The sequence below is a fragment of the Chelonoidis abingdonii genome, chromosome 21, assembly GCF_003597395.2.
Source record: "Chelonoidis abingdonii isolate Lonesome George chromosome 21, CheloAbing_2.0, whole genome shotgun sequence".
Taxonomy (NCBI): Eukaryota; Metazoa; Chordata; order Testudines; family Testudinidae; genus Chelonoidis; species Chelonoidis abingdonii.
In genome coordinates this window covers 9,887,467-9,906,325 of record NC_133789.1, presented here as the reverse complement: position 1 = coordinate 9,906,325, position 18,859 = coordinate 9,887,467, and the positions used below count along the sequence as shown (strand labels likewise).

The 18,859-nt window shown below is 56.4% G+C and overlaps 1 protein-coding gene across 1 annotated transcript in view; it reads left to right on the top strand.

Moving 5' to 3' along the window:
* Positions 1 to 15,963, top strand: part of MRC2 (mannose receptor C-type 2) — an 88,642-nt gene extending 72,679 nt beyond the window's left edge. The window contains exons 16-30 of the mRNA XM_032805469.2: positions 10 to 45; positions 2,247 to 2,407; positions 3,048 to 3,115; positions 4,477 to 4,577; positions 5,233 to 5,378; positions 6,828 to 6,942; positions 7,173 to 7,336; positions 8,196 to 8,304; positions 9,456 to 9,694; positions 9,787 to 9,955; positions 10,577 to 10,726; positions 11,403 to 11,522; positions 12,831 to 13,010; positions 14,728 to 14,754; positions 15,500 to 15,963. Coding sequence (XP_032661360.1) covers positions 10 to 45; positions 2,247 to 2,407; positions 3,048 to 3,115; positions 4,477 to 4,577; positions 5,233 to 5,378; positions 6,828 to 6,942; positions 7,173 to 7,336; positions 8,196 to 8,304; positions 9,456 to 9,694; positions 9,787 to 9,955; positions 10,577 to 10,726; positions 11,403 to 11,522; positions 12,831 to 13,010; positions 14,728 to 14,754; positions 15,500 to 15,720 — 2,006 coding nt within the window. The 3' untranslated portion in view covers positions 15,721 to 15,963. The remainder of the gene's footprint in view (positions 1 to 9; positions 46 to 2,246; positions 2,408 to 3,047; positions 3,116 to 4,476; positions 4,578 to 5,232; positions 5,379 to 6,827; positions 6,943 to 7,172; positions 7,337 to 8,195; positions 8,305 to 9,455; positions 9,695 to 9,786; positions 9,956 to 10,576; positions 10,727 to 11,402; positions 11,523 to 12,830; positions 13,011 to 14,727; positions 14,755 to 15,499) is intronic.
* The last annotated feature ends 2,896 nt before the right edge of the window (positions 15,964 to 18,859 follow it).

Here is an 18,859-nt window from a genome sequence, read left to right as displayed (position 1 = left end):
TTTGAACAGGTGCTGACGTGAAGGAGCCAGAGATACACACCCAAGGTGTGTTACTGAATCATCTCTTGGAGGTTTCCGTATACATTGGAGTCTCTGCGCATCCCCTGCTGTCTGCCTCCCCTGATGAGCATGCCCGCATCCCCAGGGCATGTGTTTGTTGCAGGGGGCAGGGGGAGGAGCGAAGGATAGCTCAGAGGTTTGAGCATTGGCCTGCTAAACCCAGGGTTGTGAGTTCAATCCTTGAGGGGGGCACTTAGGAATCTGGGGCAAAAATCTGTCTGGGGATTGGTCCTGCTTTCAGCAGAGGGTTGGACTAAATGACTTCCTGAGGTCCCTTCCAACCCTGATTGTCTATGATTCTATGATCTTGTGGGATGTGCGTGTATCTGGGAAGAGTCTGCCTCTTGTGTGCATCTCCCCTGTTTGCATCCACATTGCATGACTGAGTGCCTGTCCAACAAAGCATCTGTCTCCCCTGTGTGGACATGTCTGTCCTTCCATGGTGCCTCCCACCCAACAACATTAATGATCAAAGCTTCATAAACCTCATTGGAGCTCGGTCAGTATCACTGGCCCCATTTTACAGAGGGGGAAACTGAGGCACACGGCAGCAGCATGACTTGCCCAGCATCACACAAGGACCCAGGAGTCCTGGCTCCCAAACCTGCATTCCAGCCACAAGATTAGTCATTCTCCAAACTGTATGTGAAGTTTTGCAAATGCTGTTTAATGAAACAAGCAGGCTGTGGGTGAAATGGATGCATGTCTCAGCAAAGAGAGTTGGATGTCTGATGGACAAAATTCATCCAGCGTGTGAGGAGGCGCAACCCCAGAGGAGTCACTAGAGTTCTCCCAGGAGTGAATTTGTTCTGTTGGGCATCAGGGTCTCAGCAGCGGCAGGGAAGAGGGGCTCTGGGCCATAACCCAAAGCGACAGTTACTAAACCAAACAGGCAGCTGTTCTTGAGGCCCAGGATGCAGTTGGCCCCAGGGGTTAGTGGGCTGCAAAGCTAGAATGCTAGTTTGGAAAGAGGCTGAATATTTGAGTGTGTCTCTGGAGGGGCCATTGTGCAATCCTGAGGTGCCCAGAGCGAGGGGTGGTGCTGTCCTTCCCACACTGGTCAGGCTCCCCACTGGGGCACAGCTGTGCTGATGTGTAACGAGGACAACACAGAGCCCGTCCTTCCGTCTGCAGGTGAACTCCCGTGGTGTGCTGCTCCCCCACCCCAGATACTGACCCGTCCCTAAGGGTTTGCTCAACCTTGGCTTGGATGTCACTACTGTTCAGTAAGGGCCAGCAGCCGCGCAGTGCCAAAAAGGGGGATGGCGTTGGTGGATAAATGCCCTCAGCCACAAATATGCATTGATCCCATTGGAGAGCAACCCAGGGCACCCTCAGACTCGTTCTGGGCCCAGGAGCGTGGGAGCCGTGGCCTTAACTACCCACCTTGTGAGTCCCCGCTGGAAGTGCAAGGGAGGAGCCAAAGTGTGAGGCATTTGCCCTCTGCCTGCCCCCTGAACGTGACCCGATCCCCATGCAGCATGGCTTGCTTAGAGCACTCTGCCCCAGAACCCCGGCGGTGCGGTCGGGGTGGAAGAGCTGTGCAGAATCAACAGAGCAGGGAGGCAAGGGGGGAGGGCTGGGATAGCAGAGCAGGACTAAAGTGCATCGGCAGAGCTGTGCTGCTGGGGGCCCCGAGTCTAGAGCAGCAGAGAGCGCTTCAGGTCAGGAGTAAGGGAAATTGGCAGAACTGACAAGGCAGTGGTGAAGGCAAGACTGCCATGACACGGGGAGTGTAGCTCCGGCTTGAGGGCCAACAGCAGAGCTGGGGGAGGAGGGCCAGGCGGGGACTAGTGCAGGATGCTGGAGATCAGGACTGAGGGGCCTGAACAGGAATTCAGGGAGATCTCAGAGCTGAAACAGCGGGAGGGGCTGCACATCAGGTGTGAGGGGCACTGGTAGAGCTGCATAGGGAAAGCTCGCACAGCGTGGGCTCCACTCTTCATTTGCACGGTCAGTTTCTCACGGTACTAAAACGTCTCCAGCTTGCCAAAGGGAGAACCCCTTGCTTGTTGCATTCCAGCACCTGTGGCAAGAGTGACAGATGCAAAGGAAGCTGTACAGAGGGCTGCTGATGGGCCTGTTACTGTAAGAACAGATTCTCTCCTCGCTCCGTCACTGCCTCCCCCGGCTGAGCCTGCGTCACAATGCACAGCCTCGTCTTGTCTCTGCTTCTGTGTCCACAGGCAGCAAAGAGTGGGTGAAATATCAGGAAGCAGAATACAAATTCTTTGAGCATCACTCAACCTGGGTGCAGGCTCAGCGGATCTGCACCTGGTTTCAAGCTGAGCTGGTGTCTGTTCATAACCAAGCCGAGCTGGATTTTTTGGGCCAGAGCCTGAAGAAGGTAGGAGAACGTAGCCAAGTGTGGGGCATCCATGGGCCATTGTTGGACACCTGCGTGTCACTGACCGCTGGCGTTCGGCAGGAAGCAGGTCTGCACAGTTGTGGAGAATCCTCCCTTCCCATCATTAAAGCCAGAGCAGGGTCGCAAGGGTGTAATTTCACCGGGCATCAGCCAACGCCAGCAGAGTTACTGGATTTACCCCAGTATAACTGATTCTGGCCTGGCCTTAGGGGTGTGGTGCGTTGCACTGGCTGGTGCATGAAGCCACTGACTGGCACCAGCGAAAGCATCTCATTGGTCCCGCCAAGCTGCTACATGAAGAAAAGGGAGGAGGAGGAGGGTGGGTGAGTACTGAGCATCTTCCCCTTCTGAGAAAGGCACCGCAGGGTCTGGGAGGGAAGGGGAGGCTGCACACAGCTCATCGCCCAGCCAGCCCGTAATAGCCACGGGGCACCTGTGCCGGGTTCTAGGCCCTGGGAAATCCTGGAGAAACTGCTGGCCGCAGCCCAGACCAAGGACTGGGCTTAGGCGGCTCCTGTAGATCCCGACGGAGAAGGCATTAGCTGAATGAGACCCTGCTGGATTTGCTCTTCTCGGCTCTGCCTGTGACACTGACGTGTCCTGTGTTTTGTTTCCCCAGTTCTCCAGAGGCCAGGAGCAGCACTGGTGGATCGGGTTGCACACCTATGAAAACGATGGGCGATTCAAGTGAGTTGAGTTTGCCCCCCCCCCCCGCCTTCCCCATGCATCCTCTCACCTTCCTTCATGCCTCCCCCCTGTAACGAGGATTATGCAAATCCAACCGGGAACCCCACGTTAAATTCCAATTGTGGGGGGGACACTGGGGCAGGACTCTGGACTCCTCAGCTCATCCCAGCTGGAAATGCCTTAGCTGGGGGGGCAACATTCTGCCCTCAGATAGACACTTGCCCCCTGCTGACGTCAGTGAGAATTGCATGTAAGTCTGGGAGAGCAGGAAGGAGTCTCATTGCTCACTCCCGGAAGAGTGGTCTGGAAATCTTGCCACCCCCCTAAAGACTGAGCACGGAGTCTCTCCAGCCTAGAGAGCAAGTGACCAATGCTGAAAAGCCAGCTCTATTCACGCCGAGCACAAGTCATGAGGAAAGCAGGCCCAGCTACCTCCCCCTCTGCTGGGTTGGAGCGCCATTGCTCTGCTCCCATCAGCACCTCCAGGCAGGCTGCAGCACATCCTCGAGCAGCTGCTGCTGCAAGTTTCATTCCAGCAAGTGCAGTGCCATTCCCCGGGTGGGCCGTCGGCATTGGGCATCAAACTTGTGTCTTAAAGCACGAGCCTCTGCTGCTGCACTAACCAGCCAGCCCCCGTTGGCTAAGCCTGTGGCAGGCTCGTGGAGCTCTGCATGAGATTAAAGCACTGTTAGAAGAGGGCCAGCGTGACGTGGTGAGCGGGTGTGGGCTGCACTCAGTTGATGGGGTATTTAAACCTTCTGCCCCAGGAGTGAGAATTCACCCAGATGTAGTCTGTGGTGCTATGCATGGGCCTTCATGGTGTAAACACACAGTCTCCACCCCATTCCCCTTTCCCACTCTCCTTTCGCCAGACACGTCTTGTCTAACATTAGTCTGGGAGCTCCGGTGGTCAGGGGGTCTGCAATGATGGGTGCCTGGCCTGGGAGTGGAATAGGAGCTCCAGCCCCATGTTTGCGCAGGTCTGCCTGTGCCACCAGCAGAGGGCAGCAGTGATACCTGCACACAGGACTCTCTCCTGGCCCCATCTCCCCTGAAGTCGGTGACCAGGCTCCCCTGGGCTTGGATGGGAGCAGAATTACTCCTTAGCTGTTCCACCACACTGGCTGCTTTGAAGCCCACCCTCTTGATTATAAGCGGCCCATGGCGGGTAAGTACATCCAGCTGAATGGGCAGCAGCAGGGGGTGCAAGGAGAGCTGCCCAGCAAGGAGCCTGCGCTGCAGGAATCACCACTTCTCAGACCCGGCTCCGAGTGCGAGAGCCTGCCTGCCTACTCGGTAGCCTTGTCTCCCACCCCCTATCACATGCAGCTGTTGACACTTCCCGCCCTTGCCTTCTGCAGATGGTCCGATGGCTCCCTCCTGAACTTCATCTCCTGGGCGCCGGGCAAGCCGCGGCCAATCAGCAAGGAGAAGAAGTGCGTGTACGTGACGGCCAGCAGAGGTGAGAGGTTTGTACGTGTTAGGCGAATGGCCGTGCTACTGGAGCAGCGATCTCAAAGCATCGTCAGTGACCCCTCCAGGAGCCCCTCCAGCCAGGTGGCTCAGTACCATGAGCCCTGATTCACTGATGGGGGAGCTAAGGCATGGAAGGAGGGGGAACCAACATTTTCGTAAGTGTCTCTGATGTTTGGGTGCCTCTGTATTTGGGAGCCCAGCCTGGAGACACCTTGGGCCTGTTCCCAGAGGTGTTGAGCACCCACCAGTGAAGTCAATGGGAGCTGCGGGTGCTGGGGACCTCTGGACTCAGCCCCGTGGGGAATCTTTCAGGGGGTGGGGGAGAGCACTGGCTCTAAGTGGCTTGCACAGCAAGTGACTGGCAGAGCTGGGAATCAAGTCCTGACTAATCCATCCAGTATCCCATGTACCCACTATGGACCGTGCAGGTGAGTCCTACATGACAGACCCCCCTACACACCTGTCCCCTTTGCACACACCTGGCACACGTCCTACACTGAGGTTAATATTCAAGATAGCTGGTATACGGGAGGCCCCAAGGTCATTGCAATAGCAAAGCCCCTTCCAGTCGAGAGAGTTAGTTCCATCGGCTGCCTGGAGCATGTAGAGGGAAGTCGCATGCTCTCTCCTTTTCCCTGAAGAGGACTGGGGGGACCAGAAGTGTCTAACTGCTCTGCCGTATATCTGCAAACGGAGTAACACCACTGCTGTGAAGCCCTCTCTGCCACCACTGCCCGCTCCTGTTCCTGGCGGCTGCGCACGGGGCTGGGTCCCGTTCATCAACAAGGTATTTCAGGAGGCCTGCAGACGCAATGGCCGTCTGTCTTGTCTGTACCACCCCCCACCCCATGTGCGTCTGCTTACATTTCTGCGTATTCTTGTGCAAAGTGCCCGCCTGCGGCTCTGATCTCCCAGGCAGGGTTTAGGACCCTCTAGGGCAGTGGTGGGCAAACTATGGCCCGCAGGCCGAATCCGGCCCATGGGATTACCTCTGTACCACTGGGGGGAGGAGGGGCAGAGTTCCGTGCGCTGCTCTTGCATGTTCCCAGCCAATGGGAGCTTCGGGTGAGGTACACACAGGCAAGGGCCGCACGAGAGCCCTCTGCACACACACCCCGCTCCCCCCAGGGGCCGCAGGGATGTGGTGCTGGCCACTTCCTGGAATGGTGCGGGGCCGGGACCAGGGCAGGCAGGGAGCCTGCCCTGACCCCAGTGCACGCCACTGCCACACTGGAGCCACTCAACGTAAGTGGTGCCAGGCCGGAGCCTGAACCCCACCCCCCTGCCAGACCCCTCCTGCACCCCAATCCCCTGCCATACTCTGCACCCCTCCTGCATCTCAACTCCCTGCCAGCATCCCAACCTCCTGCCCTGAGCCCCCTGCATGCCTCCTCCACCCCAACTCCTTGCCCTGAGCCTCTTCCTGCACATGCATCCCCTCCCATACCCCGCAGCCTCAGCCCACACCCCAAGCCCATTCCAAACCCTGCACTCCTCCTGCACCCCAACTCCCTGCCCTGAGCCCCCAGCCTGCACCCCTGCCCCGAACCACCTCTCACACTCCACAACCCTCCCTGTCCTGAGCCCCTTCCCACACTGTGCACCCCTTCCTGTACCCCAACCCCTTTCCCTGAGCCCCCTGCACCCCTCTTCCACCTCAACTCCTCGCCCTGAGCCCCTTCCTGCACATTGCACCCCTCTGCACCCCAACCCCCTGCCCCAGCCTCAGCCCTGCATTCATGGCCCTGTATGCAATTTCCTGACCCAAATGTGGCCCTCGGGCCAAAAAGTTTGCCCACCCCGGTCTAGGGGCAGCATTGCTGGGGCTTTCCACGACCTGGCTGAGGAAAGTGAAATGCTACATTGGGTGCGTGGAGAGGAGAAAGGATTGTGCGTGTGTGTAGGGAAGTGGGGAAGATACAAGGTGTGTTGGTGGCAGAGGGGGTCTGTGGCCAGTCGGGGAAGGGAGGGGGTTAAGGTGGGGAGTAGATGCGTCTGTGTGCGGGTTTATAAGGGATGTACTAGTGGACATCATTCTTGTTCTGTTTGTACAGCACCTAGCACCCTGGGGCTCTGGTCCGTAACTGGGTGCTGCAGTCACACAACTAGTGATTCAAACAAGTTCCCAGGAGCACTAGGAAGGGGAATAGGTAGGGAGGAGGGTGGGTACATTGCTCGCTGGGTTGGGGAAACGCCCCCTGAACGTCTCTCTCGTTTGCCCTCCTGCCTTGCCCAGTGTTTCAGCATCAAGGGCTATAACAAGGCCGAGCAGGTGAAGTGGCAGGAAGCGAAGCAAGCGTGTGAAAGCCAGGGCGCCGTGCTGGCCACCATCTCCAACCACCTAGAGCAAGGTAGGGCATCCCCCTGGGGACTCTTCTTCTGCCAGGGCTGGGCAGTTTCAGGCCAGGACCCCAAGGGCTGCCTGTGAGGAGCTTGGGCTAACAGCTGGGCTGTGGCCCCGAGACCGGCCAGGTGCGGAACCTGCAGACAGAGGGGTCAGGAGCATGCGCTTTCGGCAGTGCCCCATGACTCCGCCATTGATCAGCTGGTTCCCTGCTTCCCCTATGTTTTCATCTTTCAGCTTTTATAACTTCCATCCTTCCCAATGTGACCTTTGACCTTTGGATCGGCCTCCACGACGCCAAGCAGGAGTTCCAGTGGGTGCAATCGGAACCTCTCCGATACGTCAACTGGGCCCCAGGGGAGCCCTCTGGGTACGGCACCTCCACAGCAAACAACAAACCGGTGAGCGACTCCCTGGGCCCCTTTCTCTCTGGACTAGCCCAGCCCGTTGCTTTCAGCCTGGCTGCCTGGGTGTGGGTGGAACATAGGAATTCCCAGATCGGAGCCCAGCAGGGGCCAGCTTCAGAGGGAGGAGCAAGACCCCTGCAGATAATCCATCCCCGGACAGGTCTCCTCCTGGCCCCTAATAGTTAGAGGTTTGCTGAAGCCCTGAGGTTTATCTTCTGGGCACTGGCCAGTAGGAGGACTCAGTCCTGGCAGCTCTGCTTGGCTAAACAATGGCTAAGAGAGGAGACATGAGCATTGGCACGGCTCTGAGGGATGCAAACCCCCGGGCCAGGAGAGGAGCCATAGACAGCAGCCGGGCGCAGGTGAGTACCTAGGAGTCTGGGGTGAACAATGAGCAAAGGGAAACCTGGGTGGGACCCTGGGAAATGGGTCCTGATGGCGGAAGCTGTCGGGCTTTGGAAATGTCTCCCAAGGGGCTGGGGAGTGAGCCCTGCCTCATGGGAGGACTGGACAGAGCCGGGGAGAATACGCTGGAGGGATCAGCCTGCATTGGCGGTGGGGTGGAGCAATGTCCTTCTCTAGCTACCCCGTCTCTCCCCGTGCTGCCGCCAGGGCAGTTAACAGGGTCTGAAGGTTCGGGAGATAGGTAGGAGCAGTGTGCACGGTAGCACTCTACGGGCTGGATCCCTGGCTGCATTCGACGCCCCAGAGGAGGGGGTGGGGTTTATGGTGCCAGTCCAGAGGCTGGCAGCAGCCTGGTTTGGCTCTCGGCACCACTTAGTGCATCTTCGTGTGGCTGCCGCACCAGGAAGGGAGCAGAGACCCTGGCAGTGCTTTGGCTTATGTTTTGCAGACTAACTGCGTGCTGGTTTGGCACGGCTCCCCTCCCCACTTCACTGGCCGCTGGGATGACAGGAACTGCCTGGAAGAGAAACATGGCTACATCTGCCAGCGGAGCATAGGTAGGGGAGAGGGGCCGACAGCACCAGGCGTGTGCAGGTGCCTTGCCCGTGGCACCTACTGCAGAGAAGGCGGGACAGGTGCAGGTCAGAAATGAGCTCCGTAACCATAGCCCCAGTGACCTGGCATCATGGCCCCCTACAAGCTGCCCTTGTTGGGTCATTGGCTGCAGCTGGGCTTTGCTCCTGCCAGATCAGCCCTGCACCCGGCTGTCAGCATCCAGCTTTTCTGGGCAGCATGCACTGTGCCTGGGTTCTCTGGTACCAGCCACATTTGTGGGGCCAATGGTCCAAATTCTCCTGTAATGCGAGCGGGGAACGGATCGGTGCAGGAAGCTTGTGTGCCACCCAGGCACCAGGCTGTATGTGTGCTGGCACGTCTGTCCAGCCGAGAGTGTCCGACAATACACTGCAAAGAAAAGCAACTGCCATTCCTAGAATGCCCCACCCCAGGGTATCTCAGTAGCCACGCTGGAGCGCTGAGTCAGAGCCCCAATACAGGCTCCAAACATGCACCCCCTGGTGCTTTGAGATCCTGAGCCAAGGCTGTGGGGTTGGGCACAGCTCTAACACTGTGCCAGGCCCAGCAAAATCCATCTCTGGTGTGGTGCTGCACCGCTCAGCATCAAAGCGCCCCACGTCCTCCCGCCACATCTCTGCAACCTGCCCTTCTCCTTAACATGATTCTGTCCCCTGTGGGCTGCATCTGCAGCTCACTCGGCTCCACCGGCCCACGTCTCATGCTGCGTGTGGGCAGCACCCTGGGGCCTGGATCCTCATGTGCTGAACAGTCACACCTGTGAGACTCTGAAGGGTCCGCGGTGCCCCCAGGCAGGCACCCTCCCGCCCACACTCACATGCACATTATTCAGCCTGGCTCCTGGTTGGAACAAAATCCTGCAGCTGATGGCTGCCTTCTCTCCTGGAGCTGGGTGTCGTCCGCTGGGGGTGGGGTGCTCAGCGGTGTGTTTTGCCCAGTGAGATGCTTGCCCCGAGCTGGTGAGACAGTTACTCACAGGGGCGTTTTCACATGGCCCCATTCCTGCCCGCTCCCGCGCTGGGATGGGACACCCTGTGGCAGTGCCGAGGGGCATCACTCCAGTGCAAAGAGAGACCCTGGACGGAGATCTGAGCGTGTCTCTTTCCTCCCCCAGACCCAGCTCTGAGCTCATCCCGGACCAGCTCCCTCCCCTCCCCCAGCTCCCCGCTCTCCTACCTCAACAGCACCTACCGCATCCTGCAGAAACCCCTGAAGTGGCAGGAAGCCCTGCTGCTGTGTGAGACCCGCAACGCCACACTGGCCAGCGTGCTGGATCCCTACACCCAGGCATACCTCACCCAGGCCATCAGCAGCTTGCGGGCCCCGCTCTGGATTGGCCTGGCTAATGAGGAGGTAGGAGGGAGGGGCTTGTCCCCTTGGGAGTGGAAGGGTGGGGTTGTGGTCTGAGCTGCCCCTGAGCTTTCCCCTTTGTCGGTGGTTTTCAGGGAGGCCGGAGCTATTCGTGGCTCACAGAAGAGAGCTTTTCTTATGTCAACTGGCAGGATGGGGAGCCTCGGCAGGTCACGGGCTGTTCCTACGTGGATGTGGATGGGACGTGGCGGACGGCCGGTTGTGACACCAAATTGCAAGGGGCTATCTGCAAGGTCAACACAGGTGTGTGCGCCGGTCTCCCGGGAGCAGAGGAGACGCAGGGGGGAGCCAGGGGAAGGAGGACATCGGGCCCTCCTGGTGCTGCTCCGCCAGGCAGCTGCAGACCCTATGGCTGGGTGGGCTGCAGGCCGAGCAGCAAGAATCCATCCAGGGAGCACACGCTGTGCTCTGCAGTGCTTCCTAGGGATCCCGCAGAGCTGGCTGGGCAGGAAGGTGTTCCAGACATGGCCTGAGCCTTCTCTTTAACATGCCCCCTGCTCCTCCCCCCCTGCCCATCCATGCAAGGCAGGGCACAGACAAGACTAAACTCTAGTGTTGGTGGGTCATCAGCAATGCTCCTGCTTGCACCGTTTCCCTGGACGGAGCTGTTTGCTCTCCCTTTCACTCCCCCTTGGGGTGCTCTCTCCTGATTCAGCCACAGCTGTTTGGTGGCACCCTAGCTTAGTTGACTGGGGAGAGGGCGGAGAGCACCGAGCAGGCAAGGGCCTCGGATGGGGCAGAGCGGAGGTGGGAAGAGACGGAGCGAGGGTGGGGCCTTGGTGGCAGTGTTGGCGGGGCCGAGAGGGGGTGGAGAACCTCGGGGGAAAAGAAAAGCTCCTTCCCCATTCTTCGGCTCCTTTGCAGGGTCCCCCCCGTCACACAAGTGGAGTTACAGTGGGAGCTGTCCCAAGTCGCTGGAGGATTCCTCTTGGATCCCCTTCAGGAATCACTGCTACACTTTCCACATGGAGGTCACGCTGGGGCAGAAAGACGCCATGAAGAGATGCCAGAAAGGTACAAACGAGGTTTGAGTGCAGCAAGCCCAAGCGTGCGAGCCTAGGAATGCAAGATGGTTCTGACCCATTAGATCATGGGCTCCCCCCACTGCCCAGGCAGGATTGTTCCCTGTAACGTGCCTGCCGGTGAATTGTCCAGTTCATTTCAAATACCCCAAGCAGTGCAGCTTCCACCCCTTCCCATGCAGAGCTGGTTCCACGGACTCCAGCGCTTGCCATCCCTCACAGCCAGTCTAAATTAACCTTCATTCCCCGTTCTCCTGGCCCGATGCCCTTGTGTATCTCTGTCCTGGTGCATCCCCACTTCAGTCACTCTCAGGCCAAATCTCCCTGTGTGTTCGGCATGTGATCAACTGAGCCTTTCAATAATCACTTCTTCTCGCAGGGCTGTGGGGCAGATCCTCAGCGGGTGTAAATTGTCAGAGCTCTGATGACCTCTGTGGAACGTTTCAGGCATTTTGCACCAGCTGAGGCTCTGCACGCTCGCACTGATTGTCCGTGGAACCACTGCTGGGCGTTGGAGCTACTTAAACAAAGGCCCCTTCCTGTTAGGTCTCAGCAAAGCAAGCAGGTGCACCGCTGGGAGCAAGATCCAGCACCCGCAGGCTGCACCTCCCTTCCTCTGAGCGGCCAGCCCCATAACGTTCCTGGCTGATGTGCCTTTTCCCCCACAGCTGGCAGCACGGTGCTGTCCATCCAGGATGAAATGGAGAACGTGTTCGTTTGGGAGCATCTCCAAGCCTATGAGAGTCAGTCTAAGGGTGCCTGGTTAGGGATGACATTTAACCCCAAAGGTAAAAGAATCACATTGCAAGGGGAGTGATTTGTCTGGCTCCAGCGTTTTTAGAAACTGGAGAGGTTGGAGCAGCGCTTCTGACTTCATTGCAGATCGCTGGTGTCAGGAGGCAGCAGGGCCCCATGGGTGGAGCACTGGACTGGGAGTCGGGAGAGCTTGGGTTTGTTCCCAGCTCTTCCATTATTTGCCTTAGTTTTCCTGTCTGCACAAATGGGGATAATGGCACTGTCCTTTCTGTGCTGAGGTGCTTGGACATCTACAAAGGGGAATTGCCAGCTCTGGGCTCAGTGTTACTGTCACCAGCAATGCACTGTGGCCAATGAGTGCCTCGGGATTGCACATATCAAAGACCCCAGGCATGTGGAAGCAAGGCACTCTCTTGTGGGTGCTGTTACCCATTTCTCTGGGGGAAGATGTGTCTTGTGCATGCAATGGCCTGCATAGCTCTAAGCACTTTGAAGTACAAGGGTTTGCTGTCTCAGTCCCGGAGAAGCGAGACAAAGGAGTGGCTGGACGTTTGCAGCCCCACTCCAGTCTCCCAAGGGAGAGCTTGACCTGAGACAGTGTCTTTGACCTGCCTGGATCACCTCCAGGGTTGATCTAAGGGGACCTCCAGGCCATGCTGGACATGGTGCTGGGATTCAGCACGGTTTTCCAGGACTGGTCAAAGGGCAGCCCATATTGCTCTGCAATCCAGCTTAAAGGCACCCATGTCTTGGGAGACGACCAGTCCCTGCGTTCAGCGTGGCCAGGCCACTCAGCTCATCCTGCTGGAGCCTATAGACTCTGCCGGCTGCTGTTCAGATCAGAATAGAGCACTGGATGCTGGCAACTGTAGCATCGACAGTCTGCTCTGTCAACGGAGTGCAGCACCTGCTGACATTAGATCAGCGGTCGGCAACCTTTCAGAAGTGCTGTGCTGAGTCTTTATTCATTCGCTCTAATTCAAGGTTTCGCATGCCAGTCATACATTTTAAGGTTCTTAAAAGGTCTCTTTCTATAAATCTATAATATATAACTAAACTATTGTTGTATGTAAAGTAAATAAGGGTTTTAAAATGTTTAAGAAGCTTCATTTAAAATGAAATGAAATGAAATGCAGAGTCCCCGGATCAGTGGCCAGGACCCGGGCAGTGTGAGTGCCACTGAAAATCAGCTCGCGTGCTGCCTTTGGCACCTGTGCCATAGGTTGCCTACCCCTGCACTAGATAGGTGTCCTGCCAAGGCACTAGCCGTGCTGCTCTCAGCTGGGCAAGGTTCCAGCTCCCCTTGCAGCCCTGTGTAATGGTTTCTTCGCTTCTCCTAGGAGGCACCTTGGTTTGGCATGACAACACAGCCATGAACTACTCCAACTGGGGCCAGCACGACACTGGGCCCAGCATGCTCAGCCAGAACAGCTGCTACTGGATCCAGAGCAGTAACGGGGTGTGGCACCTGGGCTCCTGCTCTAATGTCACCATGGGGGTCATTTGTAAGATCCCCCGAGGTAAGAGGGCCCAGGGAGCCGGTTGACTTGGCTTGGTGGCTTTCACTGCAGACTACGAAAGAGTTTGAGAACAAAAGAACCTCCTGCCGGTGCAGAGTAAATTGGTCTGGGGCTCAGGTGCTGTCGAGGTGTCGGGTTGATTTTCTGCCTCTGGGGACCTGGCCTCAGATCCTAGTTAGAGGAGTTTGAGCGGGGCAAGGTACTTCAGAGCATCTCGTCCTCAGCACCCAGAGTGCTCGGCGCGGAGCCTAGGGTTGAAATTGCCGGGGCTATGGAGTAGGATTGAGGGGCGTCGGTGAAGCTGGGCAGGCAGCCTAGGGTGGACTAGCTGGGTGCTGTGGAGTAGGATTGAGGGGTGTGGGTGGAGCTGGGCGGGGAGCCCAGGGTGGACTAGCCGGGGGCTATAGAGTAGGATTGAGGGGCGTTGGTGGAGCTGAGCGAGGAGCCCAGAGTGGACTAGCCGGAGAGCCCAGGGTTGGACTAGCTTGGGGCTATGGAGTAGGAATGAGGGGTGTGGGTGGAGCTGGGCGGGGAGCCCAGGGTTGGACTAGCTGGGGGCTGTGGAGTAGAATTGAGGGGTGTGGGTGGAGCTGGGTGGGGAACCCAGGGTTGGACTAGCTGGGGGCTGTGGAGTAGAATTGAGGGGTGTGGGTGGAGCTGGGCGGGGAGCCCAGGGTTGGACTAGCTGGGGGCTGCAGAGTAGGATTGAGGGGTGCCGGGGGAGCTTGGTGGGGAGCCCAGGGTTGGACTCGCAGCGTGGGGAGTCTGCTTGTGCCAGCACTGGCACTGGGCCAAGGAGTCTTCAGCATTGTGGGCTTCAGGTGAAAGCACCTCCCTCCCCTGCAAGATTGTTACCCACAGGCCAACGCCTCTCTAGGAGGGCCAGTCTGCTACCTGATGGGGACGTTGTGGAGAAGCTAATGGGAGACCGAGGCAGGACCGAGCTAGTCAGTGTTTCTCAACCCTGCAGTCTGGGGCTGTTGCTCCATGTCCCTGTGGCAGAGCACAGGATATGTTTGGGGCAGTACCAGTCTTTAGGACTTGGTGAAAACAAGTAGCAGGGACTTAACAGGTACAAACATGCCCAGGGAGTGCCAGATAATTGTGCGGGAATGAGGCCACCAGCGATTCAACGAGTGCGGGGCAGGCTCAGGAACTTGGTGGGTGACAGTGACTCGGCGGGTGAGGGAGAAACTCGGGGGGGCGCCAGTGACACAGCCAGTGCAGGGCAGGCTTGGCAGGTGCCAGAGACTCGGTGGGTGGGGGCAGGCTCGGGGTGCCAGGGACTCGGCGGGTGTGGGCAGGCTCAGGGAGCACCAGCGATTCAGTGGGTGCGGGGCAGGTTCAGGGGGTGGCGCCAGGGACTCGGCGGGTGCGGGGCAGACTCAGGGAGTGCCAGGGACTTGGCGGGTGCGGGGCAGGCTCAGGGGGCACCAGCGACTCGGCAGGTGCAGGGCAGGTTCAGAGGGTAGCGCCAAGGACTCGAGTGCGGGGTAGGCTCGGTGGGGTCAGGTCGAGTGCCAGTCTGGGAAGAGAGCTAAGGCAATGCGTAGACTGGGCACATATTCTGTATTGCAGCAGCCATTTGCCCCAGCTGTAGCAGGCAGGGCTGGGCGTCAGGGGAGGAATACACCATTCCCCACTGGCAGTAATGGGTCTGGAAGGAAGGACACTCTGGCAGGCTACTTATCTGTCTCTCTTTTCATTCCCCTTGCAGTTGAGGAGAGCAGCTTCTCCCGCGCAGGTGAGTGGCACAGCAGCGTCACAGATCAACATGGGGACAAGGCCTTGTTCCTGTCCAGCCCCAGCTCCAGGGGTCGTACGGGAGAAAGGGAGTACCAGGGCCTGGCAGCCTGGTTCCTATTAATACCAGCAGGAGTGCCTGTGTTTGCCACCTGCCGCTGCGCCCATATCTTGGCAGGCTGGCCAGGGTCACCTTTGAATTAAGAGCTTTCCCTGTGAATTCCCAAGGGCAGGAGTCACACTTGATTTCTGTGGCTGGAGACTGTGTGAACACACCGCTCCCTTGCTCGATTATCCCCCCCCTCCTCCAGACAGCATCAGCTGCTGGGATCCAGAGCATCCATGTGCTGGGGGTTGGCAGTGAGGAGTATGGCGCGCTGAGTGGGATCAGGCAGGATAGACACCCCCTTGGTGAGCCAAGCACTACAACCATGGAAAAGGACACCCCCCAGGCCTCCTGGGAACCAGCTCGGCTTTGGGGGCCTCGCTGCCAACCTCTGAGCCGTGGGAGCTGTCTATGTTGCAGTGACCTGCCCTACCCCTAAGTCGTGTGTCTGGGAAAGTCCAGGGGCTGAAGCACAGGACACCTGGGTCCTATGCCCTGCTCTGCCACTGACCTGGCTGTGGTGACCTGGGGCAAGTGCGTTCCGCTTGCTGTGCTTCAGCTTCCCTTCAGTTCGGTGGAGACGGTGACTGGGATTAGGCCTAGTGTGGTGGATTTCACGTGCTTTTCCCCTCTATCTCAGCTGTGCCGGACAACACAACCGCCATTGCCGTGGTGGTCCTCTCAGCACTAGCACTGTGTGCCTTGATCGCCCTCGCCGTCTACCTGTACAAGCGCCGGCAGAGCTCCGAGCGGGGCGCCTTTGAGAGCGCCCGCTACAGCCGCACCACCTCCAACCCCAGCGAATCTGCCGAGAAGAACATTCTGGTGTCTGACATGGAGATGAACGAACAGCAAGACTAATGGAGGGAGCTGGGGGGGAGGAGGGACTGAGAGCACCAGGCACACTATCTCCACACCAAATACGCAAGGTCAGCAAAGCACAACAGCAGAATCACTGTGGCTGGGAAAGGGAAGAAGAGCCTAAAGGGGTCTGGGGTGGAACCAGGAAATCAAACACGGGGCCAGCAGCGTCTCCCTCTCGCATGCCCTGGGAGGCACAAAGCTGCCTCGTCTGCTCCACAGCACCCATGGGAGTTCAGGGGAAGGCAGGGGAAGGGCAGAGCGTCGCCCAGTTCGGGCCTTTCAGAGACCGCCACAGGAGCCAAGGCACCTGCGACCCTGAGGGACTAATAGCCTCGAGCATTTAGGCCCGTTATGTGGCTCTCTGGACTGTCTCCCCTGAGACCACATAGGAGACAGGCTGGTGGCCAGAGAGAACTTCCTTCCAGGTGAGCGATCTCTAAACCCAACCTTTCCCCCATCCGTGTATCCAGGTGGGAGGGCTCCCCACCCCTCCCCACCCCTCCCCAAGCGTCTATGTCTGAGCTAGCTCCATCACGCCTCCCTGGGTCACTGCAGTACAGACGCTTTCTCCATCCCTCCCTCGGTTAGCAGAGCATGGCCACGGGGACTGGAGCGTGGTATCGCACCAACTCCCCTGGGGTCAGATCAGAGGGCTTCCTTTCCCATCCCCCCAGCAGATACAAGGCATGAGCACTCCCTTCTTTTTTAGTGCTGTGTCTGATTGGGGGCGGGGGGCCTGCAAGGGAATGGTTTTCCACGTAGCCTTCGTTCCTACCCTGTCATTTTTCCTGCGCCTTCTCATCATGTCACAGTGCAATTATATTTATTCCATAGCGTGTCAGAGACAGAATCCCTTGTCCATCCCCACCCCCACTTCTCCGCTCCCGTGGACTCAAACACAGCCACATCCACCATGTCCGAATAACTGAGAGAACTGGAAGATGAGCTGACCCTCTTTGTCTCATGTGCCGACAAGAGGCTACAATGAGACTTGAGCCACCAAGCAGCTTGGTTGGTATCGTTCTGATTGCAGATTTCTGACAGGAAGCTCAGAGTAAGGAATGAAAGGCCCCTGACTCTACAAAATGCTCCTGGGCCAGATATGGCCTGGCTACAGAGCTTGCTTACACACAGCAGATGTGTTCATTATACGTTCCTTTAATGCTCTGCCAGAGATGGTTGACATGCATTTAAATCAGGTATTTTACACACACAGCCATGTGGAGGCTGAGGAGCATAACAGTTTATCGTTCCCATGACTTCACCCCCATTAAGTTCTACGTTTCTACCTTACAATATTTAAACTATCACATTGTCTTTGAAGTTCAGTACATATCAGTCTGTTAAGTGCCTCTGAATCATACTGTTCTTCTAATTAGACAACCCAAACATGGAACACTTGGCCATCTGGCAGGCTGTTAGTTGGAATCTTCAAGGAGTCCTTCTGCCTCTGCCATGTGCAGAGTTTGCTCTGTTGATTGTACTTTCTGAGGAACAAACAGTAGATGTCAGTGGTTTGGGTTGAACTCTCCACTGTTTGGCCTCGGTCTCACGTGATCTGGATGCTGAATTCTTTTTCTTTACGACAGCTAGAGTTGCCCATCCTTTTTCTCCATCCAGTTTGACGTGAGCAGTCACCAGGTTCTAGACCTGGTGATTCTGTGAGTGGCGTTTGTTCTAAAAGTGTCCATAAGCTCCTTCAGCCTTTTTATCCAATTTGGCTACTCTCCTCATGTGTGGCGATTTTGGAAATATGTTCTTTTCCAAAGCTGGAACAGAAGGTGTGAGTTGTCTTCCCATCAGGAGTTGTGCTGGACGGTATCCAGTAGCTGCCACTGTTGCTCATTTGTAACTCGGACAAGCAATGAATGAATCTTCCTGCTGCAGGACTTTCCTGTCTGCCTGTAGAGCTTTCTCATCTTTGCATTTGCTTGTGAGTAAAATAGGGTGCTAGTAATATGATCAAAATCATTATTTTGTTTGGAATGACTTAAATTCTGCTGCAGTGAGTTGTGGTCCATTGTTCATCACTAGTTGTCCTGAAATACCGAAGTGTGCCAAAGTGCATTTCAGTTCCTCCATCACACTGCAACATGTTATGTTTTTCAAGTACATTATTTCTATATATCTGGAAAAACAGTCCCCAATGACCAGGTAATGATGTCCTCTGAATTCACATAAATCTGTGGCTAGTCTCTTGCCAGATCTGTCTGGTAGAGATCTTGTACACTTTATGGTTCAGCATTGTTTCTTAAGTTAATTTGTACCGGATCGCCTCTCAAAAGTCCAGTATCATCAAATCCTCCACTGAGTTCTTCCACCTTTCTCACTAGGCCTATCATGGCTGCCATGCTGCAGCTGAGAAGGTTGTTCATCTTTGATCCTGTGCACTCTAAATGCAAAATGTTTGTAAGTTGTTTCTATGGTGAACTGGCCCATGCAGTTCAGAATACCACCAGGGCTAGTCAGAGCTGTGTTAAGTGAGCTCTGGGAGGTGTGGAAGGTGATTGAGTGTCTCTTCTGACATGACTGTGACATCAGCTCCTGCATCAATTTTAAAGTCAATAGTCTTGCTATGAATATTCAGTTTCACTCTCCAGGCAGGTTCTGTGTCATCACAAGTGGTAGATCCCAGAAACAATGGCTCTTGATTGTCTGTAATATGAGTCACCTCCTGACTGCTTTGGTGCAGCAAATAGCTGGAAAATGTCCATATTTCCTGCATTTATTACACCATGTGCCTCTGGCTGGATATGCATCGTCTCTTGGGATATGACTTTGTCCACACCATGTGCATGTAGGCTGGAATTTGTCCCTCTGAGCCTAGAAGTTCTTTCTCCTTGCCTCAGGGGCTTTGTGATAATGACTTTTAACACTCAAGTGTCTTTTTACAGTTTCTAAACTAGTAGGTTTTTCAGGTTGATCTGGGTTTTGCTGTCTCACCAGCTCAGAATGCTTTGCTTTCTGTATAGCTGTGGCTAGGGTTAAATCATTCTTCAATTGTAGCTGCTGTGAAAGGTTTTTAATCTGTTAACCCAGTAGCTAGCCTCTCTCTGATATTTTCATGTTTTGCATTTCCAAATCACAGTTTTCAGCCATTGTACGCATAGCTCTTATAAAGCATTCAACATTTTCC